Source organism: Sylvia atricapilla, chromosome 1 (genome assembly GCF_009819655.1).
Source record: "Sylvia atricapilla isolate bSylAtr1 chromosome 1, bSylAtr1.pri, whole genome shotgun sequence".
NCBI classification, from domain to species: Eukaryota; Metazoa; Chordata; class Aves; order Passeriformes; family Sylviidae; genus Sylvia; species Sylvia atricapilla.
In genome coordinates, this window is record NC_089140.1 from 37648968 (window position 1) to 37672286 (window position 23319).

A 23319-nucleotide genomic window follows, 5' to 3' on the forward strand; every position below is an offset into this window, starting at 1 on the left:
TGAAATGATTGGAGACATTAAACACAACTGTCACCAATTATTTGACAGTTACCTTAATTAGAATAGGCCTAGTTTATTCTAGCACATCTGAAACTCTGACTTTTTGGGGGGTCATGGAGGTTTCCCAGGATGTTAGGTCCAGTAAATGAACTTGAGTTCAAGCAAATCGGTTAGCACAGTCCAACACTGCACAGTTCATTACAAATAATAATTACTTTCTGAAATTTCCTCCTTCTCTATGCGCAGATCTGACTCAGTAAAAAAAATATCAGTGAGAAAAGCTCAATTTTTTTTCTGAAAGATCCTTGAACTTGCAAGAGCTTTTTTTGATACCTGCCAGCAGTTGCCATACTTACATTATACCAACAGTTTTCAAAAGCTGCCCAACTTCTTTCAGACAAACTATCAGTATCACCTTAACTAATTTACCACCACAATCAGCTCCCTACATCATTTACTAGAACAGAATCTAGTAACCTACAGGGACAGAAAAAATTGCAAAACTGGAAATCTGCCCATCACAGGCACCTCGCAAGGATTTCTTAAAAGATAAACTTATTTATTATGGTAAACATTCTCTGACAGCATTAACCATCTATGGCTGTGAGCATCTAAAAAGTGCTAACAATTTATAATTACCATTATTTCTTCTTGTCTTTGTGATTTGGAAGATATTAGCTCAGCTGGAGTCTCTCAAGCAGATATTTGATATAAAATATTCATAATTCATTTGACTATATACTGAGGTCAGATGGCAATATTTCTGTTTGCAGATGAATCTAAAGCGAGCTTTGTATTGCTGAAAATGTGCTGGCATAGCTTTTAACATAGAACACCCTCCTATAATAAACTATGATAAAGTATCATGCAATTTTTATCTTTGTGAATGTTCCTGTGAAGAAATGTTCCTACTAGAAATACACAAAGTCTTATACAAATCACATAAAAATTGTTAGAATAAACTTAGGAATATTTTAGGAGTATTAATTGTTAATGTTTTTCAATGCTAAGTATCATGAAGGACTGCCTACCTGAGACAGTTCTGTTCTGTTTTTCACTACTACACTGAAACTTTTGCATTTCATTTAGCTTTCTTTTTTAAAAAATAGGGCAGGGGATGCTAAGAAGTAAAAATAAATTAATATTCTACACATCTGCATATTCTTCAAATCTGTGGAGTTTTCTGGGTTCACAGTCACACAGCTTCATAGTGACATAAAGCATCATCCTTCATGGCCTTCAGAATGGCAATTTCAGACTATTAAATTTTTGGTTTTTTCTGCCCTGTGTGTTGATGATAGCATGTGATAACAATTCTGCTCCCATTCTGGCCAAACAGAGCAGGTTTGTTTGGTCATCTTGGAGTGCTTGTGAAGGGTGGTGCCGCCAGTACCATTTTGCTGCAGCAGCAGCAAGCCACCCCACTTTACCTGCTGGCTGCCTGCCTGCCTTTCTCTGCCAGCAGAGTCTACATACATTTCACGCACTCTAAGTCTTTCCACAATCACATTTTGATTGTATCTACATTGCTAGGGAGATTTGCAGTGGTGCTTTGATTGGTTTTTAACGTGTTTTCAGCCTTTCCGTGTTTGTTTATTACCTTCAGTAAGTTCATTCATGTGAAGGAGTGTATCTGCAGGGACAGATGTGTAGTATTGTCCCTCTTTAGGGCCACTGATTCTTTCAGCTCTGAAAACCTGCATGTTTTCATGCAGGTAACCCACTGCATGCATTGTTAGAGTGCATAGAGCTAAATGCCAATATGGATGGGCTGCTCATTAGCTTTGAGTAGGTTTGTCAGCTACACCCATGTAAGAATATATCTTCTATGTTCTACAAAAATACTGCAAAGGATTGGGAGAAAAAAAGAAAAGAAAAAGGGAAAAACCATTAGAAATTTATAAATGTAGTGAAAAATTTTACCTCAACTCAATTAAAAAAAAAATCTTATTTTGAAACTCTCCACAATGAAGAAATAATAGGGAGAGAAAAATCACCCCATGTAGAGCAATGCAATCTGCAAGTACTCAGGGCTACTACTATTTAAGCCTAAGAATCTAAATGTGTAATTCGGAGGCTGTTGCAAGTGCCCTAGCAGTGAATGTGGAAAGGAGGACCAAACAACCATCTTCACAAGGCAGACAGACTGTGGTCAGGATTGGCGAGACAAATGTTTGTAAATGATTACATCATGTCTTGAGTGCTGAAATCATGTAAGGGTACTAGAAATAATACAGTTCAGTGGCTTTATAGTACCCATGTTCATGTGGCTACCATGCCCTCAGTCAGAAGGAGACAAAGTAAAAGGACGTATATATATCCTTACATATGCAAACACATTATGGCCTGTTCAGCTTGTTAGAATTTGTCCTTTACAAACACAGGAATTGGAAAGCTAAATCAGCGATAATGTAAAGTTTTACATATGTTTGCGAAGTTACTACTTTTTTTCTATGCCACCTAAAAGCAGACAAACCATGCAACTTCCACTGTTGACAAATTTGCTGCTCACAGCAGCACAACTTGCCAGTAATAATAGAAAAACAGAGAAACAGTGTGCTTGCTACATAATAGTCACATATCTGGCAAACTGAATGCACCTGTTACATTGCTGGTTTTGACAGGAAGTGAGTGGATTTGCTATCACAGGTAAATACCAGCAAACAAAACCTAATTTGCTAAACGGTGCACTATAGAGACAGTAGACACTCAGGTCACTACTGAAAAATGACTTGGCTTAGCAAAAAGAGCACTGATATTCCTTGCAGTGCCAAGACTGCCTTCCTCTCCACCTGCTCCTTTTGCACTCGCAGCTGCAGATCTGGTCAAGGTTCTGTGTTTTTTGACTTGGTTTTCTGTGTTTGTTTGTTTTCATTCAGTATTGATCCTTAGTGCAATGATGGGTAACAATATTGGAAAACACAGCCATTATCTCCCTCTATCTTCATAACTTACTACACTCCATAGTAAACAAACTGAGTAAACAAGGTCAACAAGAACAAAAGAAGCTGAGAAAATTTTCATGGCTTTCATTTGAATGAATTGTCCATCTGCTTTTTCAATTACAGCATAAAAGTAAATAAATAAGAGAACCACTATGAAGTAATACTCGAAGAGAAAATTAAGCCTAGCTTTTTTCTTTTGTTCTCAAGAAAGCAGTTTTAATATTCAGAGGGGGTTTTCTAGCATAAACCTGCTTTTTAGGTTCTACCTTGTTTTCTGACAGAGAGAATTGGGAAAGAGACTGCTGGTTTGCATTGTAATAAAGAGAACATATAAACAGCACACAGTATAAAAATTACCAGTATGAGCCAAAGCCCTTTGAGACCCTAAGCATATGCTAAAATTTCAAACAGCCATGCCCACAGTTGCAGACACTCACGGTCAATCTCATTTTCATATCTCCTGTAACTGCTTCAGAGATGAAGATACTATACATTATCAAACCCCAGGAGTTTTTCAAGCTTTACTTGAAGAGCAAGTGGTACATTATGGTTTTAAATTCTGAAACCTGCAGGGACTACAAAACAGAGTAAATTAGTTGGCTTGGTAAAAGAGCCAGGACCTTAACCCATAGTGATGAAAGAATTTCTCATGATTTCCAAACAACTGGTTCAGCCAGCTAGCAGAGGTAAAAAAAAAATAGATTGATCTAACCCCATCTTTTTAAAATTGATGGCGGGGGAGGGAAATAAGGAAAAAATAAAAAAAAAAAAAAAAAACACAGAGGGAGAAAAAATACTTTTGTTTAAACACCAGATAAGGACCCAGGATGTCTAACCATGTTTTTCCAGTCCTGAAGAAATTTTAAATGGATATTATTCTGCGCATCAAAAGAGACAGAACTGTATTATCACAGATGTTAACAAGAGACAAGTGTGTACAGTAATTGAACTTTCCTAAGAGCCGCCCTTACAATTCCAATCAGAAATTACGGTCACATTTTCATATTTTACATTGATCCAGACCCTTGCCAACTGCTTTAAGTTGTCATACCATGCTTAAGATTGCAGCAACTCTTTATGGTGCATATGTACACAGAAAAAAAAATTGTCTAAGAGGAACATGATGGTGAGCATGAGACTGATGAGCTGAAGGAAGTGGTCAACAAAATGAGCAAGAAGGTCTAAGCATATGAGTATGTGAGTCAGTAATATAGCTTCGTGTATTAGATTTCTCACCCCTAAGTAGATTTCTCAAAGAAGTGTGGCTAAAATAACTGAGCATACAGGCTGACCTACAGAATGTGGTTTCTGTCATATAATGACTGAACCCTACAATAGAGGGAAGCTTCTCCCCACTTTCATCCCCAGCAATTTAATTCAAGTGCAATCTCGGCCACTTCAAGCTTTGGTATTTCTCTCTTTTGCTGCATTTTCTCTGAATGCTACCAATCATCTATGCAATTTCAGCTGCAAAACTAATCTTTGCAGTATATTACATGTAATATCTCCTTTTTAAAAACTGAAGCCCTTATGACCTCTATTGTATTTCAAGAACTTTTCGTGATCTAATGGCAAATTGAAATATTTCCTTTTCCCAGTCCAAATATATTTCCCCTTTTACAAATACCACCATCTCCTTTAGTGCAATGAGAGGCAAAAATCTTTAAAGGGTTTCCTGTAACCCGATTAACATTTTTGTAATTGCAAGAATTTCTAGAACTGCCACTAGCTTATGAAACAAAATCAAAATAACATGGAACAATATTTGCACACAGGCACAGAGATGTATGAGCCATATGACTCTAATACAGTCAAAGGCTCTCATTATTTTAAAATATTTTATAAAAATGTGTATGCTACCTTTTAGGAAAAAAAAAAAAGGAAAACAGACATATGATATCCCAATGAAAATTTTAAAAATCTGGTTTCTTAATTTCATTTCTTAACAGAAGGAAGACATCTGCTGAGAGGGAATGTAGCATTAGATTCTACAATCATCCCAGTTAAAATATGCACAGACACACATTCACATGAGCACGTGAGCGCACACACACTTTGTTAAAGGACCTTCAGCTGAAGCAACTCTGATCTAATCTTCTCTAATGAAGCAGGAAGCCACTGATTCCAATTTTGGGTTTGGAGCAATTCTGTCACCCACAAGAAAAGTTACACTTGGAGTGATTTCTTTTTTTTTTTTTTTTTTTTTTTTTTGGGTCTGTGAAATGGCAAAAGCACTTTTTGTTTAAGGCAACATACTGGATATATTTAGGATATATTTAGAGGCATTTCAAATGAACAGTTTCTGTAACAGAAACTAAAAGGGTGCAATCTAGCACAGAGCACTTTCTGTAAGTTCAAACAGGCATTTTTTTATTGTTATTATGTATATGTGCATTAATGATTATTCAGTGCTTCAAGATATGAACTTCACTGCCCAGGAGGCTCTAATGTTCCAAATATAAACATCAGGCTCCTGCAGTTTTTAAGATCCTATACATTGGCTTGCTCAGCTGAATTCTTCTGTCACACACAGCATCCATTATATATTAACTACACTTTCTTATTGCAGATGGCTGGTGATAAAACACAGTTAGTAATCCAGTCCCTGTCCTTCTCAAAACGTTTTAAAAGAACAGCCTTATCAACACCGATTCATCCCGAGTTAAATGAAAACAGAAAGGGTACTAAAGGCCTCCACAGTGTCCAACCTAGACGGAATTGTAACCTCCTAAAAACAAACCAGTAACAACCAAATATTTTCATTGAAACAAAAAACAAAACAAAACCAAACCCTGTTTCAGCACTTGGTCAGTTGGCCTGTAAAACGTGTGTTTTCTTTAAAGAGGTGATGATGAGATTTGGGGCGTGTGGGGGGGGTTGGTATCCTTTTTATTCCATGACTCATCCAGCATGAATCTCTTAAAGAAAGTGTTTCCAGAAATAAAAAGTGATATTCAGAATAGTAGCATGTATGCAGATGAACTACTACATTCTGCAACACTAACTGAAAAAAAAACCCCACTGAAATTTAAAACAGCCACCACACAAACAGAAATGTTATGGCATTTTCAGGCAAAAATTATTTATTGGTTTCCCATAATGTTATATATAGTAATTTCCATGCCAATATATTAATTTCCTGTATAATGTGAAACACTGAGAACAGAAGTTACTTAAAACACTAAGAGGTTCAGAGGAGGCAGGGAGGGAAGGGGAAAAAAAAAAAAAAAAAGAAAAAAGAAAGGTACAACATTTTTCTTTTTCCCTCTCCCATTCCTTTGTAAATTTTAATTTTAGAGGTTTTTTTGGGTTGTGCTCCTTCAGTAAGGCCAATGCATGGGGCAGTGATCTTTGCTGGTGCTGGGGTGAGGGACTGGCCTCGCTCCCCGCTCCTCAGGGCCCGCGCTCGCTGTCCCAGGGCTGCGGTGTCACTGCGGCGTTCCCCGGCAGACGGCCGTGGAGCGGTGCAGGGCTCACAGCAGCAGCTCTGCCCTTTGCCCTGGCCACCAGCGAGCCCCACCTGCCCCAGGCAGCCCGGACAGCCCGGCCCCAGGGCTGTGCCCCAGGACAAGCCGGCTCCCCAGGGCGCTGCCAGGCCCAGCAAGGCGCACTCATGGCGAGGAGGCCAAGGCGCGGCGACGGCGGGGCCTCGTGGGGCAGAGGTGTCCTCACGGCCAGCGGACTACGGGAGGCTCCCCCTCCTCATGGGCGCTGTGGCACTGAGAGCCAGCCACCATCCCTCCTCTCCGAGCGGCTGAGAATGGCCACAGCTGACTTCTAGCTTACGCTACATTATTAACTTGGCGAATAAATACGGGCAAAAGTTGCTCTGAGGTACGTATGTACGTTCCTAAGTGCAAAACCTTCTCCGTATGATAACACTTCACAGAAATTTATTATTTTCATTGGCTTTTGGCTTACTCTATAAACACGCTACATCATTTTGTTGGATTTTTATTACTGTTATTATTACAATTCCATATCCCTATTCAACTTGAAATGATGAATGCAAAATCAATACAATAAGTAACAAATGTATCCACGGTGACCAAACAACAAACTCAAAAGCACAGCACGATGAGTGAAAATTAGCAGTTCTTAACTACATCACAATTCAGTTGCAATGTAAAAGAAAGGTTCATGAATTTAGAAGGGTTACAATGAGTTTAATTATTTGAAGGCTCAGCTCAAATAGTAAAATATACATAGTAGGATGTAAGATAAAGGTAGAGTATCTTCTTGGAGGCTACAGCTTTGAAGAAAGAGAGAAACAAGATGAAAAATTCCTGAATTTAGCAACTTCTCTCTCTGATAGTTAAAAAACTCCCTTTGCCCATTAGCACTTACTCTATAACAATGATACTGTTAGAGGGTTAAGTCTTACTTTCCATGGTAATTATTTTCAGTATTTATTTCAACCTTAATGCTGCACATACACGTTCCCAGTATGCCACCTTACATCAGCAGCAATTAGACAAGAAGGCCCAGAAAAGCAAACAAGATGCATACAAACACACAGAAATGCTTTCTTTTTCTTCCCTTTCTATACCTATGTGGCCCAGTAATTTGCATGTATGGATTAAAAAAAACAAAAAACAAAACAAAACAAACCCCCCCCCAAACACTACAGAATTATTTACTAGTATTTAAAGGAAAGTATCTTTTTTTTCTCCTTAGAAAAAATAAAATTTCAATATTGTCTATGTCATGCCTGTAGCAATTTGAAATCAAAGTAGGTGCACAATGTACGCAGTCAAGCTTTCATCTGGCTCAGTGCAATACTGCTTTGTGCAGTAACAGGGACAGGTGAGATTACAGATGTTCTGGCCTCTCACTGACAGTGCAACAAAATACCCAGAATAGCAAGAAAATACCCAGAATAACCACAGGTAAACATTATCCCCCAGCTCATGCTTTCTTATGCAAAACACTGGAACAAGAACATTCATTTAAAATTTAATATTGAAGGAAACTTCAGACTGAACACAGCAGACATAGAACCTGCCTAGAAGAAACTTTCAGCTCTGCTTTCAGAAGTGAAATTTCCTACAGAGCAGAGATAAAGCACAATACAGTTTTTTTCCATTTAAAAACTTGTGTTGCACCAGAAAAGAAGCAAGCATATGATACAGCATTTTTTTTTTCAAAGTAACACCAAAAAAAGTTTGATCACTATTACACGTTTCTCAAAATTATAGACAGGAAAAAAAAATTAAAAATTAAATACCATGCAGCTAACATGTACCTAATACCCTAAGTCTATAACTTCAGGAAACTACAACTTCTAATTCCATAGAGGAAAAAATTATTTAAAAGAAACCCAACCGACCAACCAACCAACCACAACAACAACAACAACAACAACAACAACAACAACAACAACAACAACAACAACAAAAAAAAAAAAAAAAAAAAAAAAAACACCACCAAACCAACAAAAACCAAAACCCAGTCCATCTTGCACTTGGAATGCTGTTAAAGGTAGAAAAATACCAGAAAGAAATGAATAGCAAATTAACCTGGCCTTTTTAATGGTGAAGAGACTTAATGCAAATTACTCAAACCTAAAACCATAATGCCTACCTATTCTTCCTCAGTCTTTCGAAAACGTAGTAAAGCTAAACCATTGAAAATTTATCTTTGACAGGGACGCTGAACGGCTCTGACAACTCGACCAATTTGTATATTTTTTTCTGCTAGGACAGTTTATCTAAATCTATCAGCTTTCATAATTGATGTGTTTCACTGTTAAGAGAAATCACACAGACATACACAAACAGTCTTTAATTTTAGGAAAATAAGAAGATACTGCTTAGCATGGCACAAGACATACTACTTTTTTGACAGGGCTGAGAATATTACAAAAGTTCTTCCCTTAAAGCTTGAAGTGAACTCCTGATTCAATATTTAATGAAACTGAGAAAGCTGCTGAATCTCCCAGAAATCCTCCAACTCCCTGCTCTCTGTTCATTCTAGGTATTATGCTGCTATAAATTAACAGTGAGACTAGATGAGATTTCAAGCAGTCAAGAACAGTATTTTTCCATCACACTGCCAAATTCTCTATTTTATTTTTCTTTGCTGTTTAGCAGCACTAACTTGCAGCATTATATTACAATCATACACCCCAGCCCAGTACTGCAGCGCTACATTGCTTAGACATAGCTCTACACTCCAGCATGTTTTTGGGGTATGCAGCCAGCTCAGCTGTAAGCCGAAGGAAGATTTCCATCAAGCAACAAAACTAAACTCTGCCCAAATATTTAACAGCTCCAAGACCTCTAAAGGCTTAAAATATTATGTATTCTGTGGCTTGCTAGGAGCCAACTCCACACCGGTGATGTGCACAATGCAGAGTCCTCGGCAGTCGCAGCACTGCAAATAAAACATTGTTTCGCCTTTGTACCTTTGAATTCTTCAAACTAAAAGCTGAATGAAGTACTGAGGTTTGCTGTGCCTCCCCAGCACTGACAGTGCAGCGGCAGCTCGTCCATTACCTTAAGTTCGGCTGAAACTTCCCATGCCTCACAAGCATTTCTCATCCCCTCACGGCAGATGAAACACAAGTTCATTTAAAACAAATCTAGCACGAGTTCATCTTATCTAGCTTGTTTTTCAAATCACTAGAACTACGCAGTAGCCCACTCAAACAGAAAATTTCCCAGACAATGGAATCCTTTCAAACTGCACAGCCGGCAGGATTCCCCAGTTGTCAGTTTTAGGTGCGTGCCAGCACAAAATGTTCTTGAATCCAAAATCTGTAATAATCACTCCTATTGATAATGTGAGCAGAAGCAGAATTACATCACGGTTAACACTTACCAAAATACATTATGTTTCTCATTAATCATGCAGTCAGGATCCCACCGCTGTGTATTCAGCATTAGCTCCTGCACAGGGCTGACATGTAAAACAGAGCTTTTTCATTCTACATTATGTGGAAATTTCCCAGCACGAGAAGCGTGAGAGAGCTGTGTGCCTCCTCAGGATGAGCGCTTTGCAGGCAGTCTTATCCCTGATACAATCCCTGTCTGATTTAGCGTTTACTCCGGCTGCATGCTGCACTGCCCATTCTTACTGTAATCTGACTCCTCCTTCTGATGTCCTTGCTGTGCCTGTGACATCAGGACTAAGAGTACTACAAACAGATCTTTTCTTTAACGGGCTAGCAACGACATGCTCTTATATCCTGGTTAACCTAACTCTAGTTTGAGAAAAAAAAAATAAGCCCTTCTAAAATTGTACAGGCTTTTTTTTTTTTTTTTTTTTTTTTCTCTTGGCAGTAAATGCGTTTAGTGACATAACGTGCTCAATTACATAATAGATGGGAAAGACAAAGCGTACATTGTTAGTGTATTTTTCTTTGAAGGGCAAGCTCCAGGAGAAGCTTTGAGTGCCTCAGTACCCCTACTTCAATTGAAGATAAAGATGCCTGGCACTTTGTAAGATCATGTACCCCTAAGACTTTTTTTTTTTTTTTTAAATCAATAGTTCCACTTCAATAAACAATTTCAACCCAAATGTTGGATAAAGACAAGTCTGCTTCTATTTTTAAAAAGCAACTGTCAAATAGGTAGTTCAATTTCAATACAGCTGAAATACAGTTTATTTTTTAAACTACAAATTTTTCACCTGAATAACAAAGCGTGAGGACAGGAGATATACGACAATGAGGATCTGTAATGGAGTTTACAACCTTTCACCCTCCAGGTCTCTAGTTGCTTTCTGGCCAGGTTGATAAGTCATTAGCAGCTGGTAGGTATTCTATTGTTCTGTGGCAAATGGAGTGGTCCTAAGTTTACTGTAAATAGGTCCCCACACAATCCCTGCTGCTATATGAACTAGTATTAGCCTCTTAGAGGGAGAAAGACCAAAGAAGCACCAAAATACTGTCCATCATGTACATACAGTGCCTCAGGATGGATCCAACAACACACCAGTGCGGCAGTGTGGTGAAGACAATGCGGTCTGTATTTATGCACATATGTCTCTTCTCTGAATCAATAGAGGACACTGGTTTCCTGCTGTCAGTCTGGCATGTATCAGTGATAATACACTTATACTAAATAAAGGTATAAAATAATGGACAGTATGCTGAAGCGTTTATTTCATTATAATAGGATCTAATGGGATGAATGCTTTCATTCTGCAGGAAAGAGGATGACAGGTATAATTCATTTAAAGCTCCACTTCTTATTTGTAAAACCACCACACAATAAGTACTATTTCATGAGGTCCAATCACTTTGGGCAAAATTATCGCAGCGGCACAGCAGCCAAGGAACGCTCCAGTTGCGGCAGCAGAGGTAAGAGCCCTGGTGTACAGTGCTGCTGTGCATCTCTCAGCAAGAGCCCTCTGCAGCATTGCCCTCACGAGGTTTCATGCTACCTGGATGAATGTTACTGAGATTAAACACTGACGGGGAATTGGAGCACCAATTTCAGTCCTGTCCCTCACCGGCAGCCCCACAGCTATTCATTTTTGATACCTACCCTTTCTCAGTGCCCTTTCCTATTTCAGCTGCCCCTAGCCAGAGGCAAGCCCTGAAACGAGAGATCCATGATACACATAAACTCCAAAATTAGCTTTGCTTCACAACTGAAAAGCACACAGTGCAGGAGTGCACTTTGAGGCCACAGTGCACAAAGGAGGAAGATCAAAACTTCTTGTGTGGGTCAAACTGACCAACGAAGTAAGTTAAGCAAATTTAAAATCACAGTGAAGAAATGCTGTCTAAAAATTCCAGGAGAAAAAAAAAAAAAAAAAAAAGTCTAGACAGCATGGCCTATGTTTCAACTACACAGTGTGGACAGTAAGTAACAGGGTATTCACGGCACATTCCTTTCCTTTATTTCATCATTACAATGCTCATTCACTTCTACAATACAGGGAAGGACACCTCGCTATAGGGGAAAATATCCTCAAAGAGTGGTTTAAAATATCTCAGCTGAAACACTCTAATGTTCTCTGAGCAGTAGGCATAAGCTACTATCAGGAGCCTTCTGCAGCACAAGCATTCCCTCCTCTCCCTTCACGGAAGGTAAAAGCTCAGAGAATCAATTCTCTGTGAAATCCTTCAGCTCCTTTTCCAGCTCTGAAGTGCTTTTGCAGAGGCACTGCGTGACGTCCTTTAAGACAGTCTGCACCCAGGCACAGCATTTGCCTGTTAAGCTGCGTTTACCCTATCACAGAAAAAAAGGCTTGGGGTTATTCTGCCAGCAGTCAAACTCTGCAAGATGTAGGCTACCTCTGGTCTCAGTGTTCATGCCATGGGTACAGAAGGCTCATGTCTATGTAGATGTGCTACTAGTGCTCAGGCAAGAACCATGCTGCCTTTAAACACCCTCTCTTGAAATAGCTGTTGTGTTACAATACCTGTACCACTTCGGTGGTGTCTGATGGCAGGTCAGAGCCACAGGAAATGTAAACATCAAAGTGCCACATGTTCTGACTGACATGTTCTCCACTACTTAGTTCTGCATGTTACCTTCACTTTTGTTTGGCCCTGTAGGATGTAAAACAAGGACAATCTCCCTCCTTACAGCATCTTATTTGTGTTCTGAGAGTAAGTGTAATATTAAAGTAACCAAAGAAACTAAAAAAAGGAACTTTAATTCCTTTTCCTTTCAACTACAGAAATGCAAGGTAGGAGGGAAAATCACTGGAAAGCTTTCAAAGCCCAAATTCACATACTCCATGACAAACTCTCCTTTCACTTACACACATACAACACTAATAAGCTGCAAAAAGAAGTAGGGTTTCAAGCAAGGAACAAAAAATAGATTTTATTCCCTGAGTGGGATACTGCCACTGTCAGTGAAAGCAAGGTTTAGTTTAGTAATTGCAATCCCAAATGGCTGGTGGTTTAATGCAAGCACTGAGGATTCTGCTGAAAACAGCTGTAGGGAAGTACAGTCAGGAGCAGCTAACACTTCTGTGTGCCTGGAGATTTGAGTAGACCCAGCCTAGGCATGCAGGATCATGCAGAATGAACGAGCAAATTAGTCCATTATGTCAGCCCATGGTACAAACTCCCAATCATCAACAAGCTGGCACAAGCTAACCAGCCTTTAAACTTTGCTACAGATACTGGTCAACTGCAAAATTATCATATTTCATGCATGGCTCACTTATAAAAACAAAATCCCCAAACCCTTGTGATTCAACAATAGCATAAACATAACTAGAAAAAATAAATACTTTCTCCTAAACCAGCTAGCCCTCATCCTTATTTCTAAAAACAGAAGCAACTTCTACTCCCTGAAATCCTCTTTTCCAACAACCAGTTTCTTTTTTTCATAATAGCATTTCTACCTTGAGTCCTTCTGCCCTTTCTCACCTTGGGAAAAGCTTTGCCACAAAGAGTAGATTTTCAAAATGCAGAACCACCCACAAGACATCACCTCCTCAGAATATATAAAAAGAAGATAGCTCACATGGCCCAGAAGTACAGCACATACCCTACACATTTCTTGAGACCTGGGAAAGCTACAGGTTATTCCACACACCTGACCTGGTCTAGAGCCAGAGGGCCACTTCATGAACTAGCTCCTCTGTTCTGTGCTTTCTACTGTTTTTTATCTATCCACTGATTTACACAATGCCTCCAAAGTAAGTATTAAAGCCACTCACAAGCAAGTCTGTTGCAGAGACTAATTAATATTTAATATTAATGCACCCAGTTAATTCCCTAGGATTCCTGGAAAACCATCTTCCAGTCTTGAACTCTCCCAGGAGGCAACTAACATTAGATTTATGCCCAAACTCTTACCAGTTGGCTTTGACGAATGTCAGTTAGTGAGGCTGACCACAGATCATCTCTTCCAAATGCAGAAGCACATTGAGGAACTCTCTGCTGGCAGAAGTGTAACAATAGACAACAAACACACCAGTGACACAACATTTTAAGTGTATGCATCACGTGTAGTAGGCTAAAAGATGTCATACATCTCAGAGGTTTCCAGATTTTCCTAAAATAGTTTTTGTCTACTGTACAGAGACAGCTATTAAGAACAAGTATTTATTGTGGAAACATTCATTTCTGAAGGTAAAATGGGAGAAACAATCCAAATTGTTATTAATTCATCAAATGCATCCCAAAACTAAAAGATTATTGCAAGTAAAGTGGGTCTAGAATTTCCACATAATTTGGAAATTTATGTATTAAAGTTATTTCATTCCTATTAGTGACCACAGTGCAGAAAGAAAGAACAGCAAACAAGCCACAGTTTTGTAAACCTCCAAAAGTAATTGAAAATGTTTCCAAGCGCACATATTTTTGTGCCTCAAATCAAATATACTAAGTACATCAACTAGAACTTTGGTTTGTTTTTATTTTTGAAGCCATCTGGAGCAGTTTAAGACATACTACACAATAATGCAGATTTTGTGATTCATTACTAATCTCCTGAGGTTATACTTAAGTATAAGAAGGGAAGGAGCAAGTTACATTGTGTATTTTAAGCAACCACAGAGGCTCATCTATGGTTTTGAACATTCTTCACGGGCTAAAACTACCAAATGTGTTTTTTACCCTTGACTCTGAAGTGTCACTTCTGGAAATGTGCAATATTTGTCACCATGAATACCATTTAACTGCAGCAGTACCCGAAGGAACTCTGTACCACAACACGTGAATACAACTGGAGGAACTTAATTAATCTTCCTGTCACTTCCATGATGCTTTTCATTAGTTTAGCTGCTATCTGATCAACTGCTCCTTTCTCTATTGGAAATGGCTAACCAGAACCTCCAATAAAAGCGTTTTCAGGAGGTAAACAGGCTCACTTTTGATTCTGAGAGCCTTTACAAAGCTTTGCCAAGCAGACTTTATCACTTCAGTAACAGTACTTAGAGCACTGCTCTTTTTCAGCAACTGGGATTTTCTACATACACAGCTTAAGAAATATAAATAGAACAATATGCTTTTTTTCTAAGCTTAAAGCTAGTACTCCTGGTATTTTGCAGTTTGAACACAGATAACATGTAGCAATTGAAAGGTCATATTCTTCTAAATTTCCTTCCCATAGACATGGATGGTTAGACAAAGAAGCAGAATGTAGCCAATATAAAACCAAACTCACATTTTAGGCACTAAAATTGCTGCTAATTGTTTTACTAAATGCCCACTCCTGCTTCTGCTCCTAAGCATGGGACAAGATTTAAGTTAATAAATGTGAATGAATACACAACAGGTGCAGAAGCTTCTTTGACTATGTATATTGATAACAAACTTAAATAGAAATATGGTCTTAAAAGCAAACAACAAGACGAAGAAACTTATGTGAATGCATGTCAAATTTATTTTCAAATACACCCACACACAAAATGTATTTTTTTTCATTCAAAAATGAAAACTGGAATTGATGACAACACAACATCCAACACACATAATCCTTTCTTTCTCCCTCTTCCCCTTTTATTTCTGTGCTGCTGTAAGTACGGTTTCTCTAACATGGGGGGTTTGAGCATATCACAAGAAGACAATTCATCACTTCCTCTTCTGAGGTGAAAGAATAATCTGTTTCACCTTTTCTGTCCATCTTTCCAACATTCTCTAAAATTTTGCAACATACCTCATAGACACATCACCAAATCCAGACATCGTGTTCTCACAAATTAAAAATTTAAATTTATAAATCCAGATGCTGTAAAAAAATTTGTACAGATTTCACACTCAGAGTTTTTGGGGTTTTTTTTTCCACTCTGATTTACAGGATGAGTCTGTTCATTTATGAATGGATGAAATTTGCATTTCTGATTACATCATCAACTGGCCAAAACTATGTGCTTCTATTATTTCTATAATCATTTTTATCAATCAACTTACAAGTCTCAAGTAAAAAACTAGATAGTATATAGTAAAATCATCTACTTATTCTGTCTGTTTTAACTGTGTTTGAATAAACTAAAATAAGAATTTATAACATTATTAATTAATTAGAGATCACATAATTTTGTTTAAAATTATAACAAAGCAACTACTGTAAAGGTATCAGCCTATGTTTTAAGGTGGGAATGTTTGGATTTTGCTTGGTTTCTTTTTTTTTTTTTTTTGGAGGTGTGGTGAGTTGTTTGGTGGGGTATTTTGTTGCTTGTTTGAGTTTGAGTTGTTGGGTGGCTTTTTTTTTTTCTGTCAATAAGGTGCATCAAAGAACTGGAGACTTCCTCAACAGATCATTTAGGACTCTTATGTGAAAATTGTCCAGGACTATTGATTTTAAATAGTCTTTAGTCCAAGCAGCTGCTGCTTTACGTCTTCCTTTCTCTCCTCCAGGCTTTCTGGAAGTGCCTTAGCACACTCATTACATGGAGACTGCATCAAGCATTTTTCAAAATATAGGATAAAAATATTTTTTTTACCACTTATGGTGCTTTCAAATCACTCGTAACAATCTTACTATCTCCATCTAGTGGCTTATATGATTAGGACTTTTGCTATTAATACACCAAAACCTTTTTTATTGTCCTTTGCCTTGCCAACCACAGATTTTTCATTTCCTGTTTCTGGCTTTCCCTATAAATTTTCCATACTTCTTACTTCTAATTTATATTTATTAGTATTTGAATCCTCTTTTATAATTTTGTTCCAAGTTGTGTTTTTATTTCTAGTTGCTCTGCTAATTTGGTGACTGAACCAAGAAAAACTTTTAGTTAAATTTTGCAATTTTCTGAACACAAAATAACTTTTTTAGTAATCTAGTGACCTCTAGTTATCTAAGACAGCATCATTTTTCCTCCCAGGGCTTTTTTAGCTCTTTTCTTCTCAAACATTTCTGCTTCTAATTTTCCTATAAGAAATAAAATATCTTGAAACACAAAATCTGTAATCAATTTTATTTCTATGGTTTGCTCCTATAGAATATATATTTAAAAAATCCCTTTCCATACCCTTAAGTATCTAAATGGAAGTATTTCAAGATACAAGCACAAAAAAAAAATGGAAGTATTTCAAGATACAAGCACAAAAAAACCCCAACCTATTCCTTCATTTTTTGATACTGTAAGTAGATGTTCAAAGACAAAAACAAACAAAATAAATAGCAATGCAGCATGATTTTAGGTTTCCCAGTGATTATGAAGGCACTGAGCTGTGGTTTAAGTAGGTAACTGCAAGAGGAAAATGCCAGCATGTGCAGTCCCAGCGTGAATGGGTGCAAAGCAGTTTGCTTTTTATACTGGATCAATCAACGGGAATGAGGCTGGAGCGTAGACCTACAGCCAGGAAGGGACACGAACACTGCCAGCTGCACAACATCACAACTTCTCTCCTGCCTTGGGGAGCTGAGATCCTTTGCAGCAGCACCACAAATCCTTGCAAAGCGATTGCAAGGTGCCAGCACCACATTTGCAACAAAGAAGAGGCAGGAGCTAAGGCACGTCCTGCTTTGACTACCTTAAGAGACAAAACCTCAACTGAAGTAGCCAGCACTACGGATGCCTCCTGAGGCAACTCATCCCAAGAAAAATTGCAATCTGAGGGGAAGAAAATTCATCTACAGTAGCACAGAAACAGTTAAACTAATCCCACAGCAAACACCATTGCTGCATTTGAATTCCTCTTTCATATTCAAGGAAAAGCTTTTTTAGCTAAAACGATCAAAGGAAATGCAAGTCATAGCTGAGTAAAATGCAGTCTCTGAAAAAGCACCATGCAACAAGGGGGGAAAACACCACTGCAGCAGGTAAGACACTAATTTGAGGCTATAAAAGGATGCAAGTTATAGCACAGTATTCAAATTTTTATAAGATAGTTATTAAAAATCTGTATTGGATTTATTCACACCAGCATTGAATTTGATAGGCCTGTCCAGGTGTAAGCATTTTGTAATTCCACACATGCAAGTTCCACAGCAGAGTGCAAGAAACAAATTGTCATAAAATGAAAATATCAACAATACCTCGCTGTAGGTGGGATTTGACTCAGAAACTGACACTTGAGGTTTTATGTGTCTATTTGGGTGCCTACCTGCAATCTGGATGTCTAATTTCCCACCAAAGCAAAGCAGAGCACCAGAGCAAAGCAGATCAAACTGATGGCAACAACAAAGTCAGAAGAGTTACTCATTACATCTGGAAATAGACAACAGCTTTGAGTGGCCAAGCAGCTCTCCAAGCTCCATTAACTATATTGACTGGAGTCTCACCAATCCAAAGGGGAGCACAGACACCTGGATCACTCCTAGATACCTGCAGACACACACACCCACCCCTACACATACACACTCTGCCAGCTGAACCCCAGCCAAGGCTTCCAAACCCCTTACACAATCTGGGACCCCACAAATCACCCATACCCACTGAAATTTAGCTCCATCTGGGATCGTCACAGCAACTACTAACTGTGCTCAGCAGCACCAAGCAGCACTTTAGAACAGAACATGAGAAACACCTGCAAGTGAAACAAGCATATAATTTATTCAAGAAGAATTGAATTATCTCCTAAGGAATTAACTATAAATTAGCTTCCTCAGTGAGTGGGGAAATTTCCTGCACTCCTAAATGACCCCAGAGTGCCTCAATATTTCACTCTGTGCAAAAAAAATTAAAGATCAAAAATGTGTCTCAAAAATGTCAGGCACAGAAAAAAGTACAACACTTGAATGACCAAGCTCTCATCTTAGAATAACCATGGTTTGCTAAAACCCCTGCATTTTAACTTAAAACATTTTGGCTTAAATTATTAATGCTTACCTTTAAGGAAAAAAATAGGAGTATGTCACAAAGGTGCTGTTAGGTGATATAGGCATTTAGTGTTAACAGTGGATAGAAGAAAAAACATCCAGAAACTATTTTTTTCTTCTAATTTCAAATGTTCCAATACTCTTCTCCCAGGGGAAAGGGGAGGGTGTAACCGCTTCTTAACATTCTGCCTATAGTGTTCAAACACAATCCTACCTGGTTTATAATAATTAACAGTAAAAGGAATGTTTTCATTTCAGTTCCCACCTTTTGATCTTATTGACAGAGACTTCTGCCACTCTAATTTAGAATGTCATGTACAGCAAAATACTCCTGTCTGTATCTGTTCCTTTCTTGTTACATGTCTTCTCTGTACAGATTCCTTTTGATCTGCCATACCTCTGAAATAAATTATCAGATCTGAAAACACCCTGCCACAATAGCAGCCTATAAATAAATCTGTTTCCCACAGCTGAACAAAAACCCTGTATCCCAAAGTCATATACCCTCTCCGACATGCACTTTTCAGGGTCTATCTCAATACAAATACTTCCCAATTTATTTATGCCAATATATGTAGAAAATTATTAATTTTGAAATTCATCAACCTAAATAGAGAGTTGTGGCTATTTTTAGACAATCCAGTGATTTTTGGTTTGCTGCTCAGTAGCACTTATTATAAGCCTAGTTACTCTAGGTGTCTAAATATGTATGTAGAGACAGAAAATTCCAGTTTAAGTTCTCAAAAATTTTTTCCTTCTCTGTACTATAAAGATGAACAAAGTACAACATATGAAGGTACATCTCATAGCTTCACTTCATATTTCTACAGATCATTACAGCTGGAAGTATTTCAGCTAGGTTTGAAAGCCCCAGTCACATGTCTTAAGTTTTTGTAGAAATGCGACAACAGTTCCAAGTGTACGGACTGTCTGTGGATCCATCCTGGGCAGGAGGACTGCGTTATGTCAACGCTATAAGAGCCTGGAAGTGCTAAGAAGGAAGAGCTGACTGTAGAGCTCTGTATCTCTGCCCAGCCCTGAGGAAGAGTCTGCAGATAGCAGAACAGAACATACAGGAGGGTGCACCACACTTCTATGCTCACTTCTCCTGCAGATCCTCTGTTTTGTCTGTGTTTAAGAAGGTGATTGCCATTTCATGAAGATTTATGTTCTGACTGCTCAGACAGAGTTAACTGCAATGTAAAAGTGACTTCTAGTTCATCCGAGGGTTGCATTGATTTGGCAGTTTTGTTTTGTGCAATGGAAAACTGAATCACTGACAGAAAAGCTTTCATGGAAAATAGTGTAAGAAACAGAAGGCCTAAACCATTTAGGGGAGAAGTCTGCAGTGCCTATTTTATCCCACTAAAGATTTTTTATCATGTTCTCTAAGTTTCTGATACTTTTGGTACTGATACACTTTTCATTTCTTATCTACCACTTCCTTCCTTAATCACTGTCCACCAGAGCATTTAATTAGGTAATTATTTTTACCAAGGATAACTGTCTATACATTAAAATCCACTGGGCCATACTCCATCTTCATTTACATCCTTTAAGACCAATGACTAACAACAAATTCAGGAAGTACTGAGCACGAGGTAGTGCACTGTTGCATAAAGCATATATGCATGCTAATATACACACATATTTATATTCAGCCTTGTGCACACACAAATGCATGCAGTGTAACATGACAATGTTGCTTTCTCAAGTGTATAATTAACTTGCTACACAGGTCAAAACCACACTAGGATTCCAGTTTCCTCTTTTTTCCTCACTCATTCCTCCTCAACAAGGTGATTTATTTTTCATCATTGGATATGAAGCCAATCAAAGGATAGAATTAGGAGTGATAAAATTTGCACTCTATTGTGTTACTTCTTACTTCCTATTCAGTATGCCAGAGACATTTGATTAGAAGGAGGAAGTTAAATTATAATGCTGAACATTTTAGCTCGTTACAGCATGATAAGTGTTAGGAATTGCTCTTGGTAAAGTGACAGTGGGTTCATGCTCATTGTTGCTCAGCGTAAAGAATGTCATGAATGGCTGTTGCTCTGTCTTCTGGGTCTCATAACTGCTCTGGCCAGGTTAGGAACCTATTTTCATTGAATATCCCAAACAATGCACAGGGTAAGAATAAAAGTGAACCGTGGTTTTAGTCAGGGTGCTCTGAGATGGTGTTCCCCTGGATAAAGGTTCAGTGAAAACACCTGAGAAAAGGGCAGATTACCTCCAGAGAGAGCCAGCCAGAAATTCTACAGGCTATGCAAGTCTTGTCCCCCTTATGCAAGGATTACTATCCCCAGTATGTGCTTTACCTCTCATCATCACCCATTCACTACAGGAATTGGGACTACTGTCTACTAGACACCTGCTGAGTACTTTAGTAAGCTTGTGATTTTATCAACTTCTGTCTGATGCTAAAAGACAATCTTCAGGTTAGGTGTTTACGTCAGTGTGCCACCAAAGACAGGCAAGACCAAAGGAAAGTGACTTGGTCTGAATCAAAACAATTAAAACTGCCCTCAATGTCCAAGTAAGCTATTTATTAGGCTACTGTTTATTTGACAGTTTTTTCCCCCAGACATAAAAATGCAAGCTCACTATTAAAATACAATTCCTAACTGAGAATATGCATCACAGAATTGATGGATAGCTTCGTGCTAATTAAAATTTTTGTTATAAGCAATAAAATGGGAGTGTGAGTTATTCTTAGGTGCCTCAGTAATACTGATATTTTAAAATATCAATATATATTCATACTTTTAAAAGAATTATTAATTATTGACTTCTCACTGGAATTAGATGGATTTTAATATAAAATCCAGAAAATTAGAGATCCAGATAAGTTTGAAGTAAAAATAACCACAAAAAAGCACAGTTTCAAGGCTTCAAGGTATTTTATCATTAATACTTCAAGGTTTCTTTCGAAGAAAGTTACAAAAAAAAATACATACTAACAATCAAACAGCAAACTCAAAGAAATAGATTTTTCTTTACATGTTACGTGACTACTTAATCTGATTTTCCAGTTGAGAAACAGATGAACTGGTGATTTGGTCCTGCTCTTGCTCATACTTCATATTTCATAATTTTTCCACTATAGTCTTTTGCCCTTTTGTAAAAAGTCAGTTTAAACTTTTCATTGAATATTTTCTAAGGGAAGGTCAGATCTGAGAGGCTACGAATGGATTAGCCTTTGATCTTCCTTCCTTGACTAACGCGTACTCAAGCCGCCAGGAGATTTTCTGAAATGACAGCTGCAAGACTGACTGAACAAGAAACACCTATTACTTGGAAGGGGGACATCACAGGAGCTGCAATAGTTTTTACCTAGAAATTCCAAAGTATGTAAGTCACAGAACTTTAAGAAAGGCAGATGTTAAGTACTACTACTACACAGGTACATATTTTTGAATGCATCAGAAAAGCCAAATTATGAGATAGTAAGAGCATATTACATGAGTCATCAGAGCATGTACATTCCAGGAGGGATAATTACTCATTTCTGATGACTGGTTAATACTATAAATAGCATTTCCCTGTCATTCCAGGGTCACACCATGATATTCTTAGAGAACAAATAAATCCTTTAGAGAGGGACAGTTTGACTGTAAAGTTCCTCCAGTGGGAAGCATCACTATACAAATAGCTCTCTCCCTTTCTAATCCTAGAGACCCTTTCAGCTAGGCAAGGTAAATGACCCTCACTCATCAAGGTAAAATAGTGTCACCTTTTGAGATGTTTCCCCCACCAGTGCCAAGACATGTTTCATGGAATTATTCTTTCTGTAACCTGACTGATGAGGTCCTAATTTACCAGACTTGCGGCACTCATAATATAAAAGGATCAAAGGACATAAGCATTTATGATACCGTATTATTACTTTTGCAAGTTTCTACTAGCTGATTTTATAAGATAAGAAATGGTATATCCCTGTTTTGCAGATGAAATGTGGGTTTAAAACATAACAAGAAGGATTAGTTAGTGACATAAAAAAGGCTGAATCCCTGGAGTTCTTGGCTCTGCGGCAGCATTCGGCTCACAACGTCTCCCATCACATGAACAAAAAAACCCGACTGTGAGGAAGTGTATATAAAACCTGCACTAATCTCTCTTAATGCTGGAAGAATATACGCAAAATGTATTGTAAGAAAACACTGACTCACATTTTTCTTACACTGTGTTCACAAGACAAAAATGGGTCATTTTCTCCTTGTATAGATTTTGTAAGACTATCAAAGTTACATTGGGGTGAACTTGACCCAAATTGTGTCAGGAACAGGGTTGTGCTGCCAATAAAGGTAAAGGTCTGTTCACTAGGACACTATCGAGTAGGTTTTTTTTTAAAAAAAAGGCTTGTAAACAATTGTTGTCAGCTTTCAAATGCAATTTTATAAAACTCCTGTGGCCTTCAGACATGCTACACTTCTATCCTTATCACCACATTAAATCACCTTACCAATACTGTCTTTGGGAGGAATTTGAATTCTTCAGGCTAGAATTTAATTACATTATGTGAACTGGAAAATATCTTCAGTGTACTTTGAGGGAATAGCTTATCTTGGAAATTGCTAAATTCTGTTTTGTTTAAAATATTTACATTTTGATAACTTCATTCTGCTGCATATAGCATTTATTGATCTTTCTCAGGAATCCATTTTCAATACAATGCATTCTACTTA

General features: G+C 38.0%; 1 protein-coding gene across 4 annotated transcripts in view; it reads right to left on the reverse strand.

Annotated features, from left to right (window-relative positions):
* Nucleotides 1-23319, reverse strand: part of ZNF385D (zinc finger protein 385D) — a 406562-nt gene that overhangs the window by 149694 nt on the left and 233549 nt on the right. Inside the window, exon 1 of one of the 4 annotated variants that reach the window (XM_066319806.1) lies at nt 9768-10163. The exons of the other annotated variants lie outside the window; for them this stretch is intronic. Within the exon in view, the coding sequence (XP_066175903.1) occupies nt 9768-9789 (22 nt within the window). The 5' untranslated portion in view covers nt 9790-10163. Of the gene's footprint in view, nt 1-9767; nt 10164-23319 lie in introns of those variants that run through there. 4 annotated transcript variants of the gene reach the window in all.